Below are 26,767 nucleotides of genomic sequence, written 5' to 3'. Positions count from 1 at the left end.
TTTGCTGTTTTTTTCTGGTTATTGAGAGTTAAAAAATGTTCAACTTTGGGAAAATTGCTGCAATCATCACTGCCACTTTTTACCCAGCCATCACAGTGGAGGAGAGGCAGGACAAATAGCTGACCAGAAGGACTAACCATCACAGCTTACATGTACAAAGGCTGAAACAACAATGGAAAAGCAATGTGTTTATACTATGGCCTATATAATAATATATGTTTCCTTACCCATAAAATCTCATGAACCCACATAGACTAGTAATGTGGGTTCAAGATATAGTGATATTTAAATTGAGTTACATTTACATTTTTTAAATAAAGAAGTATATGTTAAAGTGCATGGGATTTTTTATTATTATTTAATGAAACTATTAAATTTCTGGTATTGTGACATGTCTAATGTGTTCATATCACAACAAAATACCTTATATTTCAATATGGTTATTTGGGTCGGAGAAGGACACACATTGAAGAGGAACTTAAATGAATCAAAATGTTTTTAATAAACTACCTAGCAACAAATTCTGAACAATTTTTGCTCAATTTAAAGTACATTTTTTCTATATATTTAAAATGGTATGTTGTATTTATATTGATTGACCACAACAATAGAAACCGCTGTACGCTGAAATGCAATTCTATATTTCTTTCTCTGCATGCAAATGAGGTAACATAAATATTTTGTGTTATGTTACATTGAATGCAGCATAATGAAGCAAAGCAAGTTCAATAAAACACACTGAAGGCTCTGAAAAAAAACATTCACTGTTAATCTGCATAAAACATCTATGCATGTAAAGGCACAGTGTAGACACATGGCATCACACACGCGCACACACACACACACATACACACACACACATCGGTAAAAAATATATGCATACGTACGCAGTGAGACTTATGGGAGTGTTACCACCTGCAACCTGCTGATAATGAAGCTGTATTTCAGCCACCTAAAGGCAGCCATCTGTGCTGGGGCTCTCCCTGCTGCCCACACTACCCCCACTACACACACACACACACACACACACACACACACACACACACACACACACACACACACACACCGCAGCGCTCCTCCACTGGAGCCAAGGGACTAGAGTATTTAGGATGTTCCACGTCAATAACATGACACTTTCATTACAACACAACAGGGACACACACACACACACACACTCCCATTACAGGTTACAGACAAATAAAAATGAATGATGTCATTGTCTTCCAGGCGTTGTTACCCTCAGAGTCAGAGGATACTGAGGGATTTTTTGGATATTGACCTGTTTGTTTGATCCATAGTCCTTTTTACTCAGAGATGGTGCTACAGAGCCACTACCAAGTCCCCTCTTTATGCCACCTTTACATTTTTACACAGAACCATTCAACAGCAGCATCAGGTCGCACCAGTGTGTGATTTTAGACAGCATGTCAGCATCCAAAAAGCAAAAGAGGCGTGACATGTAACACAAAAGCGTTGGCCTCTAGTGTAACATGCAACTTATGTGTTTGCAGCGCTTTGTAAACAAAAACAAAGGCATTAACATGGCAATAACAATCATTTACTGTCCCTGTTATATGGCTGTCGATCTCATCCTCTGCTCAGAGGGTAAGGAGCTTCCAGACTTCATTGTTTTCCCAATGTTCAGAGATTTTCCACTGCTTGTCTCCTTCTTTGAGTTTGCTGCTAACTGCTATCATCTATTTTTAAAATCTCCTGCGGTCATTCGCATGCATAACATGTCAAAACATCACAGCCATTCTGCCCATGATCCCATCCTGCAGACTGTCCCTTTCATAAGGATGTTTCAGCACTGTTACTACCTCTGATGCTGGCTTAAAGGCGAGACAATCCTGTCCCCCTATTCTGTGCATGTGCTTTTTAAACAGAACAGTGAGGCAGCATATAGGCATGAATTTCCTGCCTTGAAGAGGCAGTGTAAAAGGGGCTCTTGTGTCTCTGGTATATCAGTGCATCCAGCGCATCGAAAGTTCTTACTTTATTAGGGATACACGATAATATTGGTACGTCATCAGTATTGGCAAATACCAGCTTTACAATGAAGAATGGGCCAACATGCGTTTCTTAATTTGCATAATGAAGGAACATTATTTACATTGAAAGGTATTCTATTTTATGTCTCCATCTGCTGGTGGGCCATCATGATAAGAATGTGCATGCATAATTTGATGTTAATTCTACTAACGGTGAGTCTTGATGATCACTAAACTTATATGGAGAAAAAAGTGGATAGATTGCTGTCAGTATTGGTTATCAGCCAAATTAGTTGTCAGCCAGGTTTTTTTTTAAGCCACTGAAAAGACAACAACTACGTGCTTATCTGTTTCCACCCACCATATTCACTTTGGTAAATGGACTGCATTGATACAGTGTTTTAATACAAAGCACTATGCAAATTTGCCCCTCATTTAACCATTCACACACTGATAGAAGCGAGCTACCATGCAAGGTGCTGGTCTGACCATCGGGGCAATTTGGGGTTCAGTTTTGCCCGAGGACATTTCAACATGTGGACATGGATAGGGATCAAACTGCCAACCCTGTGACTAAGAGAGTTTTACCTGCAGAGCCACAGCCACCCCAGGCTACATAACCACCTCCTTATTCTCTGTCTGTTTGTTGTCCATATCAGCTTGGAAAAATCCAGGCTCAGAGCGAATGACAACTTGATGGTTGTTATATCTACACACTCATGACCAGCAATCTAAAACCGTCTGCGTTCTTTTAACTTCCTGGTTACCCTCAAAGAGTAAAACACTGATTAGAGATTTGGGTAGTTCTGATTGAGATGTGAAAACAGAGTGATGACAAGAGGAGTTAAAGATTGGCCAGTGCAGACTTGCAGTGATCACCAAGTGGCCATTGTCACAGGAGAAGAGATGAAACCATGACAACCGTTCCCACTGTTGGCCAACACTTGGAAAATAAGCGCTGTATGGAGCCTGGGAAACCAGTGAAAAAAAAAGAGTACTTCAAACCTACCCCCACCCACCCACACACACACACACACACACACAAAGACACACTGACTAATTGTTCAGAGTCAGCACAGCCTCCCGCCATTCAACTTCGACCACCAGACACACACCATGAAGCCATTGTTCCAACTGTAGCCTCATAACTGGGAACAGAGAAGAAAACCATTTTTCAGAGTGGGAATCTTAAAGAACAGGTGATCCTCTGTGCTTAAAGCTAAAGCTAAGGTGCAATCACTTCACTTCGTATTTCAGTAGTTGGAATTATGCTTGATCCAACTGGATCTTATGGTGCAACTGCTGTGCTCCTTTGCCTGTTAACTGTATTAAAATCAGTAAATCTGGTTTATGTTTAACATCTGACGAACAAAAACTATTAGTCCACTCCCTCAGAGATCCTCTGTGTTTCCCACACTCACACACACACACACACACACACACACACACACACACACACAGTAACAAAGAGCGTGGGCTTGCCCTGCACTGGTGGAGGAGGTTTAATGATATACGGGCTTCCCTGTCTGCCAGCTCAGCTCTGGAGCCTTCGATTCATACCCACAGCCTTCAGCAAGCAGAGTATCATTCTTCTTCAACACACAGACACATACATGTATACGCGAAAACACAAGTATGCGCATTATTTCTACATCTATACATGCATATGCACTTAACCAAATTCACCAGCTCCACAAACGCTCACAGATTCAGTTAGTGAGAGCATCAGAGGACATTTGCATCAATGGTTGCAGGACATTTCTGTGGTTGTGGAGTCACAGTCAGAGAAGATGCAGCAGGCACAGACGATATGAGCTCCAAACATGAGTCCAACTACAACATTCTAACATATCTGGAACAGCAGGAAAGCAAGGACTGATGTGATGGGATAACACAGTCGTAGTTGTGACTTACAATTTGGATGACTGTTTATACTGTACTGCAAATGCAGCTTAGGAAAGCAATGAAAAAAGAACGCACCGTGTGTAGGGCAGACCCTTGAAAGTCAGAAATTTGATTCGTCAGTTGGAGACCCTTCAGTTGACTGAGACTGCTTCAAGTCAAGCAGTCATTTTTTTGTTGTCCTTTTTTTTTGCGAGTCATTGTGCTGTGCAGTGTACTCTTGACTTGCACACTACTCTTTGGAACAGACAGCTACAGACATAATGCAGCGGCACAGAGCAGGAGAAACTTTCCACCGTAAAGTCCTTTGTACACAGAGTCCATTTTTTCAGATGCACGTTTTTTTACTCCGTCATCCGAAAAAAATCATTACGCACAAAAACCTTACACACTGATTCCAATGCATTTTATTGTTCTATTTGCCGTGAAAACTTGCAATACGTGACAAAATGAAAAGACACATTTCCACCTTTGCCTCTCTGGAGTTAACTGTCTGGCTGTCACCACTCTCTCCCTGTCTTTCATTTGTATGAAGGGCCTGAGCTGTCCTCCCTGTCTGTCTCCACATTCTGCATGTGGTCCACATTCTCCTCCTCTTCATCATTATCCATCTGAATATTACTATTTGACCTGTTGGGAGTGAGCTTTCTGACTCATAAAAATGATTCTGTGTGCCCCTTTCCTCTGTCTCGTTGCGGCTGTGCCCCACTACCACATTTTCTTCACTGATTCTTGGTTAGCCAGCTCTCTAAAGGCTTCTGATGGACGCGAAAAATGCAGAAAATCGCACTTGTTCCAAAAATTTTAATGACAGACTAAAGTTTCGGACTCAGTGTGCAAACATGATTGGAACATCACGAGGTATTTATTTTTAGACGTGCGACAATTGCAGATAAAAAAAACAGACTCAGTGAGTAAGGGCCTTAATGCTCCAAGATAACATCATCTCTTCTGCTTATAAGAGGTAAATTTGCAGCTCACAGCAACTTAATACGACACAGTGTCTGGCTTTTGTTTGATATCTTGTGTAGTAATCTAGTGTTGTTGCTTATTTCGATCCGTCATCAGTGCAGTTAGCTTGTTGACTATATCAAGTGAATGCCGCTGTCACACCTGAACATCCTGCTGAGCCCTTTCAAACTTTGTAACTGTATGGAAAAAAAATTATTCGTTGAATATTCACACTGAACAGCTAAATCTGATTTGAATACTATAATTCTAAGTTGGGTAGAGCCCAGAGTAGTGGATGTGTGGAAATGGACCTTTACTCCACCTCTGATTCAGTTAATATAATTAATCCTGTTGAAGAACAAAGCAAATGATCTGTGTGTCTCTGTCTGAGTTCAATGCACTGCTGCAGTTTCATTCCATCTGCTAAATGGAAGTATTGTGTAATTAATACAGCAGAAGTATAGGCTGTTACAATCCAACTCTACCATCCAGATAATTGGTTGGTTATGAATTATTCACCCAGCAAGGGAACAGAGCAGCATATAGCTTCTACCTACTGGTGCTGGAGGGAGACACCTTGATCATCTCTGGCTGTATGTGACCACAGATGGCGGGGTATCCAAAACAGGCAACTCATACAGTATACCACATGGCTGAACCGCCTATGGTGACAAATCACTCTGACATTCATATAGAGATTCACAGAGAGTCCTTACGGCTCAACAGTGACTGGAGCGATATCAACACTGCTTATTGTCTTAGGGAACCATACTGCTTTCCATGTAAGACAGCTCTCAAAAGTACCATTGGGCTGTACATTGTGTTTACTGCAATGAAATACTTAACAGAGCTTTTCGACTGTGGAAACTTTTAACAGAAACCACTAATACCCCTTTTACACCAACATGGAGCAGCTTCCATTCCAGTTCTTGCACCTAATTTTGAACTATTCAGAGCATTTCAACCAAAAATAAATTGATTCAGAACCTGAAATGTTGGTTCGCAGATGGAACCAAAAAAATAGCAGGTTTTCCTTGACCTGAGGTGCAAACCATGATAACATCAGTGTGGGTGTCACATTCTGCAAGTAGGAAAGAGAGGATGGAGAATACAACAATAGAGACAATAAAATCATCGGAAAAAAGAGTGTGCAGTGGTCTTATTAATATTTGGACCGTGCCTGTTTTTTGAAAATAAAAATGTATATGTATAAACTACCCATGTGCTTTTGTTGCCTAAACCTAAGCACATGCATATGTCAATGAAATAAACATAAATACAAGGTATTTTCCCAATGTTGTGAGTTTATTTTGAAAAAGATTGTATTCATCTAAGGAGCAGAAACTGTACGCTTCCTGTGAAAACCAAAGTTTATTTTAAAAAGACACAATGCACGTAACAGGCATAAATAGACACGGCGTCCCAGAACCTCAACAACAGACACACCAGGAGGGGGTGTAATAGCCCTTTTCTAGTGCAGCGATGTAAAACAGCTAATAATCAGTTTTTTAATGTTGAAAATGTATTTATATGACAGGGTGAAAACATGTGGGAATATGATAAGTCATATGATAAATCTATGGAAAAAATTGCTTTGTGGAGTATTATAGTGAGTTACAGCTCCTTGTTAAACTGTCCGATCAACAACCTCATTGTTCTGGTTCACTCTCAGTGCTCTAAAGGTGTCATTTTGGGCAAAAGCAGGTCTGCTTTCAGAAAAAAAACCTCTAAAACCCCACTGTTCACTACCAAGCACCAAACAGCAGACAAAGCTGAAAACCAGCTGATGAACATAGTGAGGCATTTAGCAGCTAACGAGTCAGATGTTGGTGGGGACCAAACTGGACCTAAAAAAAAAAGAGCAAACACTGGTTCTACACAGCAGGCAAAAAATGTTAAAAGATGAAAGATTATCATGCACACAGTCGAGCAAATTAAAAAACTACAAAGTGGTTTGACATGCTGACACCAGTATAGGCCATCGATCACCTGCAGACTTGAAGCAGTACCCTGACTCCTCCATCAGTGCCATGTTACACCTCATGTTCAAGTAAAAGAAAATCTATAACAGCGTCAGAACCACTTCTATTATCTGTATGACAACCGTTTATTACACTCACCTACCAAACAGCGAATAAAAACTCCTGGTGTCACTTTTTTAATGAAGTAGGTGAATCCCAAATGTTCATCTTGTAAAATACAGTGGAAGCACAAGTAACAATATTGGTACCAAAGCCTCACATTGTTCTAAAAAGTTCAGGTAATGGAAGGCTGAGGTTACATCTAAAATACTACAGCATGCTTTGGAAATGGTTAGCAGTCATTGCTAAGACATGTATCCTGATTGAAGTTGTCTCATCTTTTGACAATATTCTTAAATCTCCACTTTTGTGATATTTGAAATCCTAATTTATCCTTTATGCTGGTTCTATATTTGGTCCTGTGGTTTGTTTTTAAATACACATCATGATGCAATGTTTTCTTGACTACTTAAACTGGACACCTTGACATAGTATTTCATACTTTAATGGGTGCAGCACAGTGATATACAGTGCTGAGAGGTGTTTCTGGCATTTTGTCTATCCACTAAGTCAACAGTAGGCTGAATATTAGATGCACATCTCAGTGTAACACAATGCGGTTCATCAGCAACAGAATCTACAGCCCCCAAAATGACCATAAAGTTGATTAACATCGATTACAGTCCCAACAAAAACCCCAAACCCAAAATGAATGAATGGATGTCCTCCAAAATGAATAGACACTTTGGGATGGTTCCTTTTCACATGCAGCCAGTGCTAACAATCAACTTAATATTTCAACACATAAGTTACTGTGACATACAGTACAGTAGGGCCTATAACAAAATATCAGCTAGCCTGCCATATTCATGGAGAAGGGGTCCATACAGAAACTCAGCACACTGCACCATTAAAACAAATATGCAGAAATGTGTGATATTGTTGCAGCTGCAGTGTGTGTGTGTGTGTGTGTGTGTGTGTGTGTGTGTGTGTGTGTGTGTGCGTGCGTGCGTGCGCGCGCAGGGACCGGACAGTGCAGCATCACTGCTCTGCCTCTTCTGCAGAGAGCAGCCTCAGCAGATGGATGCTATAAAGGAATTAGAGACAAGAAAAATCACAAGGGCCCATTATCACCGAGCTCTCTCTGCCTGACAACAAGGATTAAAGGCATACTACCACCACCACCATCATCATCATCACCATCATCAGCATCATCACTGTCATCATGACCATGAAAGCAATCTTTCCCTGCATTCAGCAAAGCCGCATCCACCAGAAACATCCGCACTTATGCATTTCTCCGCTTTCCATTTCCCGCATAAACACATTCAGAACACGCAGATGCAAAAAAATGCAACCCAACATGATGTCAGCGAGTCAGGAGCGGTGATGCTGAGAGTCCTGACAGCATCATCCGCATCTGGAAGCTTTCAGAGGAGGCTTTCACTAACCTGTCTGTCCTTTGCCCAGCGTCTTCTCCAAGCGGTACGGTCCCACATAGTTGGCGTAATGCCCGCTGTCCTTTCCCGACGACATTTTTTGGCGTGAAATGACTCACAGGGAGTATTTTTTCTTGCGGGTGTCCGTTTGGGACGCGTTTCTGGAGAGAAAAGCGCAAATCCGCGGCGCAGTAGAGTTCGCCTCGGTCGGCGTTCCTGTCTTTTTGGCTGCTGGTCGCTGCAATATTCGTGTGTGCGAGTGTGTGTCTGTACGTGTGTGCGTATGTCTCCAGGTCCGTTGCTCACAGTCCTCCGCTGGTTGCGTCCTCAGTGCGGCTCAGATTGCGGCTTTAAATCTGGGTGTCATGGTGTTGGTGCCGGAGGAGCGGTGCGCTGCAGCCCCGTTGGGTGTGATCTGATGATGGGACAGCATCTATTGCTGCTGCTTGCCGCTCCAGCAGCCTGCGTCAGTACAGAGTCGGTGTGAGCGGACACTTCCGGTTGCACCTTTCAAAATATAGGCTATTCCCCAGGACTGCTGCAATGCTTGTGTGTTGACTGCATTAAGTGAAATGTTCAGATTTTTCATGCCTCTTTTTCGTTTCTGTTTTTCCAAACTCTGTGGCGACAGTAAATATTGCACATGACAATCAAAAGTCTTGAGGTAGTCTATTCTACCGTGGCATTCATATCAATAATGTTGTTTTTAAGGCTGTAACAAACAGACTATTTTCAGTGCAGATTAATCTGCCAGTTTTTCCTCGATTTTTTAAGTGTTTGGTCAAATTAAAAAAAAAAATGATCAAGAAAAACTCAAACATCACAATTTCCAACCTTTAATTTGCATTTGTTCAACCATTAGTCCCAGACAAAAAAAATACAAAATTACAAAAATGAAAAAAAAGTGAGAAGCTGTAAATGGTTGATAGATTTGAATAGTTTTTACCTGTTCAGAGCCCAATTATGTTCCAAACACACAAAAAATAATGAGATTAATAATTTGTGTACATAATCAGTAGGAGGCTTTATAAGTTGAATATATCATTCGAAAACCAAGTCAGAGCAGCATTTCCCTGTTTAGTATTTTTTTTAGTAAGAAGACTGAAATGTGCCTTGTAATTCCTCCTTGCCTCATGGTAAGCCGTGCTTGTTAAAAAAGGGGGCGTGGCCCTACTGCAGTCCACTTTAGATGACGTAAAACGCTGTGATTGGCCTTACAACATCCCATTTACCAAGTCTGTGCATTTGGTCTGGGTCAGATGACAGTAATCATAGAGATCATAGTGATGCATTGAACACGCTGTTGTGTTACCTATGGCACACTGCCTTTTAATATGGAGGTTCAGTTCATTTCCATTCAAAGTGAATTTATTGGCATGAGAAACATATGTTTACATTGCCAAATGTGAAATGAAAATAAAAATCATATGTATAACAAGTAAAGATCCACCAGAATTTGGATGGGTAACACCTCTGACACACATCATAATTCATTTGAAAAAGTTTTGGTCCACAGTTAGCAAAACTGCAGGTAAGTGCAGAATTTTGCACCTAGAATTTAACTTCTATTCCAAGTATTGACCCTAACTGATTATTAAAAAAATAAATAAATAAAATAGGAAAACAACAACCTGCCATATTATTATTATTAATATTATTATTATCACTACTGCTACTGCTACACAACGCTGCCTGTTATTTTCAAATTTGAATTACTTTTAGTGATAGTTGATGTTGATTTGCATTTTTTCTGTTGTCCAATATTTGTGCTTTTATTTTAAAGGTCAATTCGCTTAACTTCCGCTGATATTACGGCTTGACGCAGCTGCTTTAATTAGGGAACACGCATGCGCACATGGCTTGCATCGCAGGGGTTGGTGATTGAATTCAGGTCGAGGTGACAGTGGGAGAAGAGAGGCTGCCTCTGTTCAAAACTGCTCTTTTTAAATTTATAAATAGCCCAAATAGAGTGTAAAATAACACACATTAAAGGCCACAGAGACACAGAATTTTCCCAGGATGCACTGAGGAGACACTGTGTTTTCATATTAGCAGAACAAAATGGAAAATTGTCCAAACGTAAGGCATATTTCTTTTTTTTATTGATTTTTAATTAATTAATCCACTTAACCAGACTCTTAATTCTTAAGCTAATTGAAAATGAAAAATCATTATTTGTCACTGTGTGTGTGTGTGTGTGTGTGTGTGTGTGTGTGTGTGTGTGTGTGTGTGTTGAAATGGTGGTGGTGGTGGGGGGGGGGTAAACATGTTACACACTGGGACACTTTCATTTGATTAAACCAGCGGTTGGTGACAATGACCATCTATCTGTCTCATCACTCCTTCACAACAAAAGCCTTTTGACCCAGCAAGCTCGGTGGCAGATGGCCCCCCCACACACACACCTCCTCCCCTCCCTCCTCCCCCTCCTCCTTCTGCCTCCCTCTTTCTTATCTACCCCCTCCTCAAACCCCCTCCCCAACCACACTCCTTTAAAATCCATGTCCCTAACAAAGACGGGGGGGTACTCCATTTTACCACGTCAGACCACATCGCCATGGGACAGCTTTCTCCCAAATCACTTCCTGTTAATTAATGTAACCTACCCCCACCACCACCACCCACCTTCCATCAGCAATGCAGGAGGAGGTTGTGACCCCATCCACAGATCAATGATTAGTTCTCTCTTAGATTTATGCCACCATGTGCACTCTCCAGTCTGATCTCTGCTGTCCCCTGCTCCCCTGGTGGCTGTAATGCTGTTTGACAGCTGCAGACGGCACCGTGGCTGAAAAATTGTATCGTCCTAATCACCTCAATGTAGAATAATCTGCCATAATCAGCTGGGTGTCTGAGGGGAGGGTGCAAACCTGATTTCTGTGTCAAAACACCCCCACAAGATGGACTGGTTCATCAGTCAGGATAAAAGTGACAGTGCTTTTAAAGTATTAGGGGGCCCCTCTAACATGATCTTCCTATCAAATGATTTCCTTTGGTATTCCCAGAATCTATTCTGAATTTGAAAGACTGCCTCTTCATAATATGCATCTTAGACTTGGAATCATTTGGAAATGTTGCCATAGTATCAGACATGAGGAATTTAAAGGCGCTGTATGTAAGAATGTGGCCCAAACGGTTACTGCACTCAAATTCAAAATACTGCCACGAGTCGTGTCCGCCCCCCCTCCCCTACAGATTCAACGGTTGCTGGACAGCGGCACGCTGGAAACTGATTTATTTGCCCACGGGCAGCTGCCGTGGCAGGGCTGCATTGCCGCGTCCTTGATCTTCAGTTTTCCAGTGGACCATTCGAGCAAGTCCGGCTTCTCTGCTGCTAACGCTGCTGCTGGGATACAGCTGAGGAGGAGCCGGCTGCTAATGCTATGTACTGGGACACTGCTAATGCTGCTTGCCCTGCTGCTGTTGCTCAGTCGTAACTGTAACTGATGCTGAGACTCTACTGACTGCGTGACTGGTAGACGGCGGTGGGTGGCGCAACAGGCCAAAACACAAATTCAAAACATAAACATGATTTGTGGACCACAAAAAATTTTTTTAGATGCAAATATTCTGGCTGTACTATTGTTGTCGGTGAGATCAGTATGTAATATGAACATTATTCCTTCGTCTCTGTGACATATTATGATGATTTTACGACTATTTGCTTTAGATTTCTTACATATAGCTCCTTTAATTGTTTTAAACAGGCAAGGACATGGTCTAGGTCAGGGATAGTCAGCTTGCTTTGTCTGGGTGTCACTTTTGCAAAATGGCAGTATACTGGGGGCCAGTTAATAAACAAATAATAATAATGCTAATGACATTTATTTGTATGTATAAGCAGCAAATCCAGTCTCAGCAGCCCCACAGGTCAGGTGTACGCAGTGCCATTTCTAGGATTTGAGCACATATAGGGCTTAGCCTTGATCACTGTTGGGGGTTCTCCAGCCTTATTAACATTTGTAGTACCCTTCTAAATGTGTTCACGTATTGTTTCATTTATGTGCATTTGATAAACAAATATAGAGTTTTAGTGTTAAAGCTGCAGTAGGTAGAAAGCCTGAAAACGGTTGATTTTTGAGTCTCATCTGAGTTAGGTTTTGTTCGTCTCCTCCCTGAGCCCCTCCTACCAGACGAGCACGTGAGTATTTTATCCTATTTGGTTCTATTTCTCCCTCTCTGGGAGCCTCGGCTCTCCCTCACCACGCAGCTCCGGCCGACCCTCGCGCCCTCCGGCCGGGCCCGGCCCCACCTCACCCTTCCCCTCCCTCTGGGGCTCCGAGGAACCGAGTTCTGCCTTCCTTATTTTGGGTTGTTTAGCCATGTAGGCAGTTGTAGCCAATGCTGGAATAGCTATTTTACCTGGTGCGCTGTTCGCCATTGCCGCTTCCTCTCCCCTTCTGCCGGCGGCACGGGAATGCGCATATGCAGTAGAACAGCCAATAGGAACGCAGTGGTCTGAGCTGATCTTTGATTGGTTGATGCACATTGGCACGATACTGATTCTTTAGAGGCTGAACGCAGAGCCATGGTGAGGTGCAGAAACCTATTGTTTGTCTCAGACCACTTGATTTACATTATGCTTCAAGGATATTATAAAATTTTTACTCAATTATACCAAAACAATGTTGCCTACAGGAGCTTTAAGATGCATATTTTGCAGGAGATTTTAGAATTTCCTACACTTCTAGTGTCCTTGAACATATCAATTATGGTGTCATGCAGGACAGATGGTAATGACAGTAGTTTACAACAACATTAATGAAAGTAATAATATTATAATTATAGTTCTGGCTACTGTGGTGCAATATGTTGAAAGTATATATTAATATCTGATAGTATACATATGTGTATAAGAACAGTAGAAGTATGACTACGTGAAGTATGACTAGTATGACTATGTGTTCCATATGTTAAGAGATGTGTATAACAAGCTTAAACAAAACTGAACTGAGTAGGTGGGCACATTCAGAGGACAAAAAAACATCCCAGAGTAAATCATTTTATTTCCGTTGTGAATTAGAAAATGGTGGGTGGGCCACCCAGCACCCTATCATAGGCCAAATTTGCCCCACGGGCAGTTGAGTATCACTGGGTGTTGCATCAGCATTTAGATCACTCGTAATCAACCATGATACCATTCCTAATTCTATAATAAACTAGAAGGTCAATTAGAGAGCGCTGACTTCTACCAAGGCCAAATGTCCTGTCTGTCAGTCAGTGTTAACAAAAGTGAAAAAATAGCCGCCCTGTGATTCGGTTTCACTCAAAAATTTAACTGGATCTTCCTTGGCCCATGCTACATCCTTCTACCAAGTGTAATGAAAATCGAGCCAGTAATTTCTTAACAATTGTTCTGACGATAAAGAAAGCCAACCGAAAACATAACTTCCTTGACAGAAGTAACAATGAATGCATGGTTTGGACTGTAGTCACGTGACTTGTAGTCAAACTCAGGCTCCCAGGACATGCACCAATCTTTTATGCCAACTTTTGTGGTGACCAAACAGTGAAATTACATCATCAAGTAATGCCCTGCAGCCCCAGGAGATTTTTCCCCATAGACTCATGAGGCATAAATCTGTGGATATATATATATATATATATATATATATATATATATATATATATATATATATATTTTAGCGTCACAAGCCCCAAAAAAATAACTCGCTTCACTTTTAGGATTTAATTGCTCTCATGCGAACAATTGGAGTCAATGCAAAAATGGCATTTTTAAACATCAGTTTTTCACTTATGGAGCCAATAAATCATTGTTAAAAACAAATTACCAACATCTCCATGCTGTCTAGATGCAATTTGTGTGTTTTCGGATTTTTGTCTTAATAAGTGAATTTTTGACAGCTGTTTGAAATCTGCCTTTACAAACTAACAGCTGCTGTCTTGCACACAGGTGACTGGCTTAGTCAATTTGTGAAGCTACATGAGACATTTCTATTTGCCAATTAGTTCAGTGAGATAGAGGATGGTTCTTGGTGTTGAAGATTGTGAGTTCAAGCCTCAGCTTGTGCAACATTTCCATATGAGAAATCTACCCAAACTTTTCATAAAGGTCCAGTCCCATGCCAGATGTCCTCAACTGGAAACACAAGACAATAGTCCTGATGGTGGCGCTACAGCAAGCCTCTAAATTTCGAAACTTTGAAAATTCATAAATTCATAAACTCATAACAAATTTCACTTTGAAATTTGCTTTTCCATGGCATGGATGGCAACTGTCTGGCACCCTGATGCTTGGCTTAGTCAATTTGTGAAGCCACACATGAGCTGTCACTTGCCAATTGGCTCAGTGAGATAGAAGGTGGACCTCAGTCTCAGAAGTTGTGAGTTCAAGCCTCAGCTAAGGCAGAACGGACGTTCTAATGTGAAAGTCCTATGTTCAGGCATCATGCTATGTGGATTAGAGACTACTAAGGTTAAAATAATTATGATCCAGGCAGTTTTGTGGAGAGACAAATACTCTTTATCAACACTTTTCCCTGTTATCCCTTGTCTCTTTTCCCTGTTTATTTGGCTTAGCTATCAGTCAATATGCAGAGTCCACCCAATAGCTACTTTTACATTGTAAAAAATGTTTTCATCTTTGTCACCATGGATAATGTTTAGCTTTAAGCTAGATCAGGCCAGTTTGTTCATAATTGCTAGCAGTTAATGTTATTCTTACTTTCTTGTTTTGAGTTTTTTCTTTCCTTTGTATATTATGAGTCTGATCACTTCAGCCGCTCATCCACAATTTGAAGTGCATGCCATAATTATATGATGTAAATTCTATGTTGTGATATGCTTTGTTTTAGTGTGTGTGTGTATTAGGGCATTAACAGAAAAGTCGACTTGTGGCACTGACGTCGACACGTCGCCCCCCCCCCCTCCAGGAGGAGTCGACAAGTCGTGTGTTTTTTCCCTCTCTCTGTCTCTCTGTGCTTGTGTATGGAATGCAATCGCTGCCTCTGGTTGGCTTACACTGATACTTTATCCTTGACTAAGTGAACATACTCAGGCGTACTATAAGCGGAGCAGACTCCAGTCATTCGGGCTTTCATAGTCGAGCGCACTTCCGCGTTGTAGTTTCCTGTAAAAATGTCCGTGAAAAATCCCTGCGATGTGAAAAATACATGCTGAGCAGTCACTGGTGCGCGGAGCGGAGTCCGCGCGGTTGTAAAATCTGAGCTTTGTGCGCACAGTGTTTGCGGACGTCCACTTTGAGTCTATGGTCCGCAGAGTCCGTTCCGCGTACGTTCCGCCCGAGTTTGTTCGGGCCTTGACAGACACACATCACATGTGTGGAGATACTTGTGGAGATAATTTCAGTGGAAACGTACCGAGGCTTTTCAAAAGCTTGGGTAAATGAGAAAAGTTCCTGTGCATAAGATGGCTTTCTGATGTCGAACAACCTCAGTACAAATGCGCTGTAGAAAAGCTGAAGATGGAATGATATCTAGTGGTTTAAGATGCGTTCTGTACAGATACAAAAAGGTGTAAACACATATGTTTGTCCAAGTCACCTATCAGTTGTCTTAGCTTTACTCTTCCCAAATGTAATTAAATTAAGTCAGTAAGGCCTGAACTTCTGTGTACCCTCTACAGGATCTTTCTGCCAACTGTGATAATGGCAGATTAATATGGGGTTCCATTTGTGCCAAAAATATGTCGACACGCGCACTATGTCTATTAAACACTGAACTCTCCTTGTGTCATTTGACTTTGTCATTACATCGTGTCGTCATGCTGTGTCATTTGACAAAGTGTTGTTATGATGGGTTGTTTGACAGTATCATTATGATGTGTTATGTTGTGTTGTCTTGCTGTGTATTATACTAAGTGTTGTTTGACAGTGTCTTTACGTCGTTACTATGTGTCGTCTTGATGTGTCGTTTGACAACGTCGTTGCTATGTGTCGTTACTGCGTGTCGTTGCTATGCGTCCTTACTATGTGTCGACTTGATGTTTGACAACGTCGTTGCTATGCGTCGTTACTATGTGTCGTCTTGATGGGTCGTTTGACAACGTCGTTGCTATGCGTCGTTACCGCGTGTCGTTGCTATGCGTCGTTACTATGTGTCGTCTTGATGGGTCGTTTGACAACGTCGTTGCTATGCGTCGTTACTATGTGTCGTTTGACAACGTCGTTGCTATGCATCGTTACTATGTGTCGTCTTGATGTGTCGTTTGACAACGTCCTTATGCCTGGCTACCGCGGTGGCACCGGGCGCCCCTTTCCCGACTTACCCTTTGCGGTCGGCGGAGGAATCACGATCTGCACATTAACTTCACCTATAGCAGTGGCGAGGGACACAGTCAGTACACACACACACACATAATTCAAGTCCCCCCGCTGCAACAGGTGACACGGAACCATAAAAATACTTAATTCGATTTAACACTGGTTTTACAAAAATATGAACATACATGGATAATATTACACATAGGTTTTGAGAATGTTCACAAAAATTTAAAAATTTAAAATAAAATACATGATAATATGTGTAACACATTGACACAGCTACACAATAAACATTAGTCAGAGTGATCAGAATTTATTTAAATGTTACAATACAGTAATGCAATAAAATAATAATCAAGGGGCATCATTGTTAATCACTGCTTTCACACAAAATTACACTGGAAACACAGGGCCAACAGTCACCAGTGTCCACTCAACTTCAAAGTTTACTGAGCACCTCATGTAGTTGGGTTTAAAGATACCATTTCATTTCAAAAGTAACACAAATAACGAAAATATTGATTAGACTGTATTTCACTCCAAATAAATCTGAACTGTCGTCTTCTTTTGTATAATGTTCTTTGGTATAACAAGAAAGTAAGCAACGATCTCACACGCAGTGAAAAATCTTCTAAAATACTCTATGTTTTTATTTCCACCAAGTCAGATGCACAATTTTTCCATGTCTCTCTTGGGTTCCTCCTCACGGACTGAAGGATGAACTGAACTAGCGTGGCCCAAGGATGGCGCTCACACCAAAGTGGTGACGTCACAGTTACCCGCAGCCACCCTGTGGTGAACAAACAAACCGTTAACAGCAGTGTTTAAGACAAATTACACATTCAAATGGAGTTTCATGATCAATTGACACAATCTGTATCAAAAGACAGGAAAGGACATAGAAACAAAGGTAGCACACATCACAGGACCCATCAGTCTTGTGGTCACACTCAACTTGGCCTGAACAGACACTCCACGGCAAAACCTGCAGAGGAAAAAAACTATATAGCAAAATCAGTCTCCAAAACACATGTACCATACGCACATGTGCAACCAGTGTAGTGTAACAGGCTGGATTTGACAATTCCACTTTCAAAGTAAAAGCCTATAGTTGTTAGATGAACACATTTCAGCATTCAATGCACATGCAACAAGTATTAGCGACAGAGTGAGTGACACAGTTACCGCTGAAAAATAATGACACAAATATGAAGTACAGGGCATTATCCTGTGGCTGACAATTTAGGCGTGGTGGTATGGTACTATATACAGTGCCTTGCAAAAGTATTCATCCCCCTTGAACTTTTCCACATTTTGTCATGTTTTAAGCACAAATCTATATGTATTTTATTGGGATTTTATGTGACAGACCAACACAAAGTGGTGCATAATTATGAAGTGGAAGGAAAATGATACATGGTTTTAATTTTTTTTTTTCTCTAAATAAAAAACAGAAAAGTGTGGTGTGCAAAAGTATTCACCCCCCTTTACTCTGATACCCTTAAATAAAATCCAGTGCAACCAGTTGCCTTCAGAAGTCACCTAATTAGTAAATGGAGTCCACCTGTGTGCAATCTAATCTCAGTGTAAATTTACAGCTGTTCTGTGAAGGCCTCAGAGGTTTGCTAGAGAACGTTAGTGAACAAACAGCATCATGAAGCCCAAGGAACACACCAAACATGTCAGGGATAAAGTTGTGGAGAAGTTTAAAGCATGGTTAGGATATGAAAAAATATCCCAAGCTTTGAAAATCTGACAGAGCACTGCTCAATCCATCACCTGAAAATGGAAAAGAGTATGGCACAACTGCAAACCTACCAAGATAATGGCCGTCCACCTAAACTGACAGGCAGGGCGAGGACAGCACTGCAGAAAACTAACACTGCACATCACCCTGAACACACCATACCCACTGTGAAACATGGTGGTGGCAGCATCATGCTGTGGGGATGCTTTTCTTCAACAGGGACAGGGAAGCCAGTCCGAGTTGATGGAAAGATGGATGGAGCCTAATACAGGACAATCTTGGAAGAAAACCTGTTAGGAGTCTGCAAAAGACTTGAGACTGGGGCGAAGGAAGAATGGGCAAACATTTCAGTCTCTATATGTGTATCGCTGGTTGAGACTTACCCCGAAAGACTTGCAGCTGTCATTGCAGCAAAAGGTGGTTCTACAAAGTATTGACTCAGGGGGGTGAATACTTTTGCACACCACACTTTTATGTTTTTTATTTGTAGAAAAAAAATTAAAACCATGTATCATTTTCCTTCCACTTCACAATTATGCAACACTTTGTGGTGGTCTGGTCTGTCACATAAAATCCCAATAAAATACATTTACATTTGTGGCTAAAACGTGACAAAATGTGGGAAAGTTCTAGGGGGGTGAATACTTTTGCAAGGCACTGTACATTACCGTGTGCGTTGAACCTCCAGGAGATGCTCTGCCCCTCACAGGTAATATCTATCAGATGTAGCGAGGACATATTCAAAATCTTTATCTCCTACAGCTTTGCTCTCGTGTGGCTCCTCGAGATTGCTGTAAACAATGATACACCTTAGAATCACAGATATTTTGCAACCAACGCAGATGGAAAAACTGTTAAACTATATTCTTACAGAAACTGACACTTACTCCTGCCAGCACTTGATGTCTCTTGATGAAGACAGTGGGTTCTCTGGTGTCCGCTCTTGCAGTTGGTGATCTTTCTCAATGGCTGGGTCGATGGGCATTCTGTGCAGAGGCAGACAGAATGATAAAATGACACAAAGACATCTCTGTGTGTAATGACATTATGACAGTATTAGACTCCAACATTGTGACCACAGATACAGCAACGGTTCAGACATTTGGTGCGAGGAAACTGATGTGAGAAAAGTTTAGTGCTACGGATGCTTCTCGTCGCATATCAATGTGATTACAATAGCAAGCACCGGGTATGTCAATGCTGATTGCGGATTCAGGATCATCGATCACCATCGGAGGGAAAACGGTCCTCGTCACGTGAGTACTGCTCATTATTTGATAGGGATACGCAAAGAAACACGCACATCTGTGAAATAAACAGTATCTGCCATGTTACACTTGCGCAATGATGACACTGTCCATGCAGGTGCCAAATGATTTTATGCAAATCGAACAGAAACACAGTCTCCGATGAGTATCAGTTCTCTGTGTCTCTACGTGTCTTATGTTTTAGACATGGCTAACTCGCTGCTACGGGCGGGATTACAGCCAACAATAACACAGTAACAAACAACGCAACTACAACTGCCCAGAAACTAAATGAATTATTAATACACAAAATAACATGTAATAAGGCTACTCACTAACAAACGGCTTACTGTATATGACCCACTCACATCACATCAGCCACTGAACACAATACTGTATGTAGGAGACTCAGTCCACAGCTAACGTGCATGACGTGCCCTGATTACCTACCGAAGCTAGCGCTACTTAGCTGTTTCATTTTCTCATGTTTATAACCTTGTTAACATCAAAGCATGCCACTGACTAATCACCCAGTGCGCTATCTGGTTTCCCCTCGCCCGTTGTAGGGGCTAATGGCTTCAGTGGGGTGATAGCTGAATGTGAGCGCGCACGCTGCTGGAGTCCTGAATAGCGGCGGTAACGTTAGCTTGTTTGTTAGCTTTGCCGAAAACGCACACCACGCTTTGACAATCTGAACGCACTGCATTTCATTTAAAATAGCAATGACTACAATACAGTGTCCTTCGTGTCTTCAATATGACTCTTACCATAGCGCATTTACATCAGTAACGTTCCTGTAAACGGGTGGAGAGACGGTGAACCGGGGGAAACTGACGACGAACTGCTCCACACACTCTTGCGCCACTCTCTGTTGTTGTTCTCCCGCCCCCCAGCCAATCAGTAACCGAGGAACTTGACGCTGCCTCATGACTGACGAATAAATGGTCGAATACAACAAACAGCAGTGTAGGATGTACAATAAGCAGGCTAGCTGTCAACACACATAAATAGTTGCAGACAAACACTATTTTACACATTATATGACTATAATAATAACAAAGATCTGATCAAGCAAACGTTTTAAAAAAAAATATATAACTAAACTGCAATGTTGATAATGTGGAAAATTCTTCAAGAAAAATGTTACGGGAGTATGACTTTAAGATCAAGATTCAAGATTCAAAGATTTATTTGTCACATGCATTGTACAAGTACAGCAGCATTGAAATAGAATTGCAAACCAAATATTAAATAAAACAAGATGGGAGATATAAAGAGGAGAAAGATAATTACATAACAGATATATATATATATATATATACAGTACAGGCCAAAAGTTTGGACACACCTTCTCATTCAATGCGTTTTCTTTATTTTCATGACTATTTACATTGTAGATTCTCACTGAAGGCATCAAAACTATGAATGAACACATGTGGAGTTATGTACTTAACAAAAAAAGCTGAAATAACTGAAAACATGTTTTATATTCTAGTTTCTTCAAAATAGCCACCCTTTGCTCTGATTACTGCTTTGCACACTCTTGGCATTCTCTCCATGAGCTTCAAGAGGTAGTCACCTGAAATGGTTTTCCAACAGTCTTGAAGGAGTTCCCAGAGGTGTTTAGCACTTGTTGGCCCCTTTGCCTTCACTCTGCGGTCCAGCTCACCCCAAACCATCTCGATTGGGTTCAGGTCCGGTGACTGTGGAGGCCAGGTCATCTGCCGCAGCACTCCATCACTCTCCTTCTTGGTCAAATAGCCCTTACACAGCCTGGAGGTGTGTTTGGGGTCATTGTCCTGTTGAAAAATAAATGATCGTCCAACTAAACGCAAACCGGATGGGATGGCATGTCGCTGCAGGATGCTGTGGTAGTCATGCTGGTTCAGTGTGCCTTCAATTTTGAATAAATCCCCAACAGTGTCACCAGCAAAACACCCCCACATCATCACACCTCCTCCTCCATGCTTCACAGTGGGAACCAGGCATGTGGAATCCATCCGTTCACCTTTTCTGCGTCTCACAAAGACACGGCGGTTGGAACCAAAGATCTCAAATTTGGACTCATCAGACCAAAGCACAGATTTCCGCTGGTCTAATGTCCATTCCTTGTGTTTCTTGGCCCAAACAAATCTCTTCTGCTTGTTGCCTCTCCTTAGCAGTGGTTTCCTAGCAGCTATTTGACCATGAAGGCCTGATTCGCGCAGTCTCCTCTTAACAGTTGTTCTAGAGATGGGTCTGCTGCTAGAACTCTGTGTGGCATTCATCTGGTCTCTGATCTGAGCTGCTGTTAACTTGCCATTTCTGAGGCTGGTGACTCGGATGAACTTATCCTCAGAAGCAGAGGTGACTCTTGGTCTTCCTTTCCTGGGTTGGTCCTCATGTGTGCCAGTTTCGTTGTAGCGCTTGATGGTTTTTGCGACTCCACTTGGGGACACATTTAAAGTTTTTGCAATTTTCTGGACTGACTGACCTTCATTTCTTAAAGTAATGATGGCCACTCGTTTTTCTTTAGTTAGCTGATTGGTTCTTGCCATAATATGAATTTTAACAGTTGTCCAATAGGGCTGTCGGCTGTGTATTAACCTGACTTCTGCACAACACAACTGATGGTCCCAACCCCATTGATAAAGCAAGAAATTCCACTAATTAACCCTGATAAGGCACACCTGTGAAGTGGAAACCATTTCAGGTGACTACCTCTTGAAGCTCATGGAGAGAATGCCAAGAGTGTGCAAAGCAGTAATCAGAGCAAAGGGTGGCTATTTTGAAGAAACTAGAATATAAAACATGTTTTCAGTTATTTCAGCTTTTTTGTTAAGTACATAACTCCACATGTGTTCATTCATAGTTTTGATGCCTTCAGTGAGAATCTACAATGTAAATAGTCATGAAAATAAAGAAAACGCATTGAATGAGAAGGTGTGTCCAAACTTTTGGCCTGTACTGTATATAAAAAAGTTATCCACTAAAGTGAATTAACTGTAAACACAAGATTATTTACAATATACACAATATAGATGTGGAATATTACACAGAGTAGGGCAGTGACATTACAATGTTTGAAACGGACAAATATATTTTGGTATGTAAAGGGAGTGTAAATGAGCCTTTAGGGGCATCAGATCAGAAAACACTTGTATGGTCATTTTGAAAGGAAATGATGAAAGCGGTGCATTTACCTCACCTTTGCAAGTGAATCCCTGATCACTGCAATGCCATTAAAATGAATGATTTCAGTCCGAACTTTCTCTGGTATAAATGCAGGTCTGCCAGGGCCTGTTAACACTCCCTCTCTTTCCCTCTTTGTCACTTTTTCTTTCAGTCTAGATTCCTCCACCTTCCTCCCCGCCGACATAATGAGCTGTGTCTAAGGAGGCCATTAGCACCAAAGACAAACAGACTACATCTTTGTTTTGCCCATTAAACAAGATGTACACGCACATGCAAACACACACACGTATTAAGCCTTCAACAGAAATGTTGTTTTGACAAGTGTTATCAGAATGAGCTTTTTATTATGCGACACAGTGGAACTGCCACATTATTTGCCCTTCTTACTATGTTTATGTGAACATTTGTGTGTGTGAGTAGGTGTGTGTACTTAGCCTGGTGACGCACATTTCTATATCACAGGATAAAGAGGGAGAAATATTGTAGGAACAGGTCGCAGAATGCACCCTTCACATTTCAAGACATTTCTGGAAAAAGAGGCTTCGCCTGCAGTCTATTTCTGCATTAGTCAGCTCTATTGTGGCTGTCTTGCCAACGGAGCAGGATAATGCAGAGATGCACACATGCTCACACACATTGACGCACATACACACAGTTCACTCACATATTTCAAGCTAGAGAAGCCAAATGAGAGAACATCTCTTCTGACAGCAGACTGATAAAGAGTGAATCACTGAGATGAAACAAGGACAGAACATTTGTCCCCAACTTCATATGAGGAAATGTTCAGCTGCAGGTTTTAAAGAAATGTCCTTTAAATGTTCATCAGAAACATCACAGTGGTGCTCATCATGTATAGTAACACATCAGTCAGGGAAATGCATAGAGACCGCTCAGTTGATTTGAATATATTTTCCATCAACAGAGAAGTGATGGGGCTCCATATTTCAGCTCAAACACTCATCAGTGGAAAAATGGAGTCTGGCTCTGTCACTCGTTTTGTGTTGGCCTAAGCTGTTCATGTGCAGAAATGTTGTGAATTAACACTCAGTGGCTCATTTCCAACAAATGACACCTTTTTTTGAAGAATGTTTTGCACAAATGTTTTTTTGTTCAGAGTGTTTTTATTAGTTTTTTAAGTTATACAAAATACAGTTTAAGATGCAGTTCAATAAAGTTCAACACAGTCCCACCCCACAAACAAACATCCCCACCCCACTGCACCGCCACACATCCACATCACAAGTTCAATGCTAAATGTGATATACAATTTATAAATACACAGAAAACACAAATTAGGTAAAAGTAGGGAAAAAAAGAAGGAAAGAAAAAAAAGGTGGGAATATATCTATACATTTGAAATATCTGAGGCATCTATCTTTTCTACCTGATCTAGAACTGGTTGCCATATAGTGTAGGGCACAGCCTCTTGTGGCATAACAGATTTTTTCTTAAGTCAGATGGTGCAGAAGATCTCTGACCCATTGATTGAAAGTTGGAGGAGATCTGTCTTTCCATTTAAGCACTATAAGTCTCCTAGCCAGGAGCGTAGCATAGGCTATCATGTTTTTGCTGTGTTGGTTGAGAAAGAGATCCTGCAGTACTGTACCAAATATTGCAATTATAGCAAGAGGTTCTATGGGTCTTTCTAGCAAGTCAGAAAAAAATTTGAATGTAGATTGCCAGAAATCCATTAATTTTTGACAGAGCCAGAACATATGTGATGAAGTACCTCTTGTTGTTGTAGCAGTCACAGTTAGGATCCATATTTGGTGTAATTTTTGCCAATTTCGCTTTAGACCAATGGACTCTATGTACAATCTTGAACTGTATTACCTTATGTCTTAAACAAATTGAGGATGAGTGTATCTTATCTAGTGCAGAATGCAGTGTATCCCCACAAAGTTCTGTGCCCATTCTTCCTCCCATTGTCTTTTTAGATGTGTCAGAGGTTCTAAATTGTGAGAGTTGAGTGACGTGTAAATTTTGCCGATAAACCCTTTATGGTAGGAACTGAACTCCAAAACAGAGTCAAAGAGAGAGCTGGCTGGTAATAATGGAAAGTGAGCTGAGTTTGAGTATACAAAGCTGCGAAGTTGCAGATATTTAAAGAAGTGCGAGTTAGGAATTTCGAATTTCAATCTCAACTGCTCATGCAAAATTATCATTGATATATAAATCTTTTAATGTAACTAATCCATTCTTGGTCCAAGTATGGAAGGAACTGTCTATAATAGAGAGTTTAAACATATTGTTTCTTGATATCGGGGTTTTGATTGATATGTTATTAACTGAAAATGCTCATCTGAACTGTGCCCAGACCTTCAAGGAGTGCTTAACCACTGGGTTCATAGAATATCTGGATATAGGTTCAGGTAGTGGAAGCTTGGAGTAAAGAAAAGTATGTAAAGAGGCACGTCCGCATGACAAGCTTTCTAACTGTAATCATTTTGGCTTGTGATGGGTTAGACCAATATAGCACAGAGCGTACGTTAGCTGACCAGTAATAAAATTGAAAGTTAGGTAAGGATAGCCCTCTGTTCACGGTGTCGCTGTAAGATACTCTTACGTATTCAAGTGTTTTTATTCCAGATGAATGAGGATATCTGTTTATCTATGAGCAGAACAAAAGGATTTTGTTAGAAAGATAGGAATACATTGGAACAGATACAAAAATTTATGTAGCACATTCATTTTAATGGTGTTAATTCTACCTTCTAATGATAATGATAAGTTCCAGCGCTCAACATCATTTTTCAGGGTTTCTATAGGTGGGCAGAAATTAGCTTTGTAAAGGTGTTTAAAATTATGTGTAATCCAGATTCCCAAATACTTAAATTTGCTTTTACTTCTTTTAAAGGGCAGTGAGCTGAACCCAAGCTGTTTAGCAGCAGAATTAATAGGCATAATTTTGCTTTTTTGTGTATTTATTTTATAACCAGATTTTTTTTTTTTTCGTCCGCGGTGCTGAACGGCTCCCGACGGGCGTATTTCTACCTTGATGGTGCGCTGCGACTGGCTCTGGGTCAGCTGGGAAAGGCTTGAGGTGGAGCAGGCTCACGGCTTATGTGTTTGCCACTTTCTTTTTCATTTTAACCCACACCATGATCTTTTCCTGACCCTAACCAAGTGGTTTTTGTGCCTAAACCTAACCAGACCTTAACCACAGGGCATCATGATGATTTCGGAACAACGGGACTTCGGAACAATGGGTTTGATATGGTCGGAACAATGAGATGTCGGACCAATGGGCTGTCGGACCAATGGGCAGTTCCCTTTTTCTAAATGTATCTGATAAGGCAAGTGTTTGTGGTAGGCTGCTTAATGGTTCAGATAAGCACAAGAGCATATCATCCGCGTAAAGGGATACTTTATTTTCAGTGTTATTCCTCTGTGTGCCTTTAATCGAGATATTATCACGTATCACAATCGCTAGTGGTTCAATTGCCAAGGCAAATAGGAGGGGACATAAAGGGCAGCCTTGTTTGGTCCCACAACACAATGGAAAGAAGGAGGATAGGTTATTATTTGTATGAACTGCTGCTAGAGGGAGGAAGTAGAGAACACAAATCCAAGCTGTGAACTTTGCCCCAAATCCAAATCTTTTTCAGGTATAGAAGAGGTAATCCCACTCCACCAGATCAAATGCTTTCTCAGCATTGAGTGATAGAAGCACCTTGGGAGTGTCGGGTGGAGTGGGATTATAAAGGATGTTCATTAATCTGCGTAAATTAAAAAATTAATAACGATTTTTGATAAATCAGGTCTGGTTGTCAGAAGTTATAGAGGGTAAAACTGTTTCTAAATGGCGGGCTAATATTTTGGCAAGCAATTTACTGTCAACATTTAGTAGGGAGATGGGTTGAAATGAGCTGCATTCTAGGGTGTTTTTACATTTTAATGATATGATTGCTTGTCTAATGTATCAGGTAGTGAGCTGGAGATAAATGCTTCTTCATAGACCGAGAGTAGGATAGGAGCAAGTTCACTGGCAAATTTTTAAAGAATTCACTTGGATATCCATCCAGCCCTGGGGATTTCCCATTTTGCATG

At 41.1% G+C, this 26,767-nt stretch overlaps 1 protein-coding gene and 1 long non-coding RNA gene across 10 annotated transcripts in view; both read right to left on the bottom strand.

Moving 5' to 3' along the window:
- Positions 1 to 8,779, bottom strand: part of LOC125901080 (serine/threonine-protein kinase BRSK2-like) — a 213,581-nt gene extending 204,802 nt beyond the window's left edge. For all 9 annotated transcript variants that reach the window (XM_049596462.1, XM_049596470.1, XM_049596481.1 and 6 more), the window contains exon 1: positions 8,317 to 8,779. In XM_049596462.1, the coding sequence (XP_049452419.1) occupies positions 8,317 to 8,401 (85 nt within the window). In that variant the 5' untranslated portion in view covers positions 8,402 to 8,779. The remainder of the gene's footprint in view (positions 1 to 8,316) is intronic.
- An 8,131-nt stretch (positions 8,780 to 16,910) lies between these two features.
- Positions 16,911 to 20,401, bottom strand: LOC125903848 (uncharacterized). Its single transcript, XR_007451338.1, has 3 exons — positions 20,308 to 20,401; positions 19,181 to 19,279; positions 16,911 to 17,336 (listed from the first exon to the last, which is right to left on the bottom strand). It is a non-coding gene; the product is annotated as an uncharacterized LOC125903848 (long non-coding RNA).
- Between the last annotated feature and the right edge of the window lie 6,366 nt (positions 20,402 to 26,767).

The sequence above is a fragment of the Epinephelus fuscoguttatus genome, linkage group LG2 (genome assembly GCF_011397635.1).
Source record: "Epinephelus fuscoguttatus linkage group LG2, E.fuscoguttatus.final_Chr_v1".
Classification (NCBI taxonomy): Eukaryota; Metazoa; Chordata; class Actinopteri; order Perciformes; family Serranidae; genus Epinephelus; species Epinephelus fuscoguttatus.
This window is presented reverse-complemented; position numbering and strand designations above follow the sequence as displayed.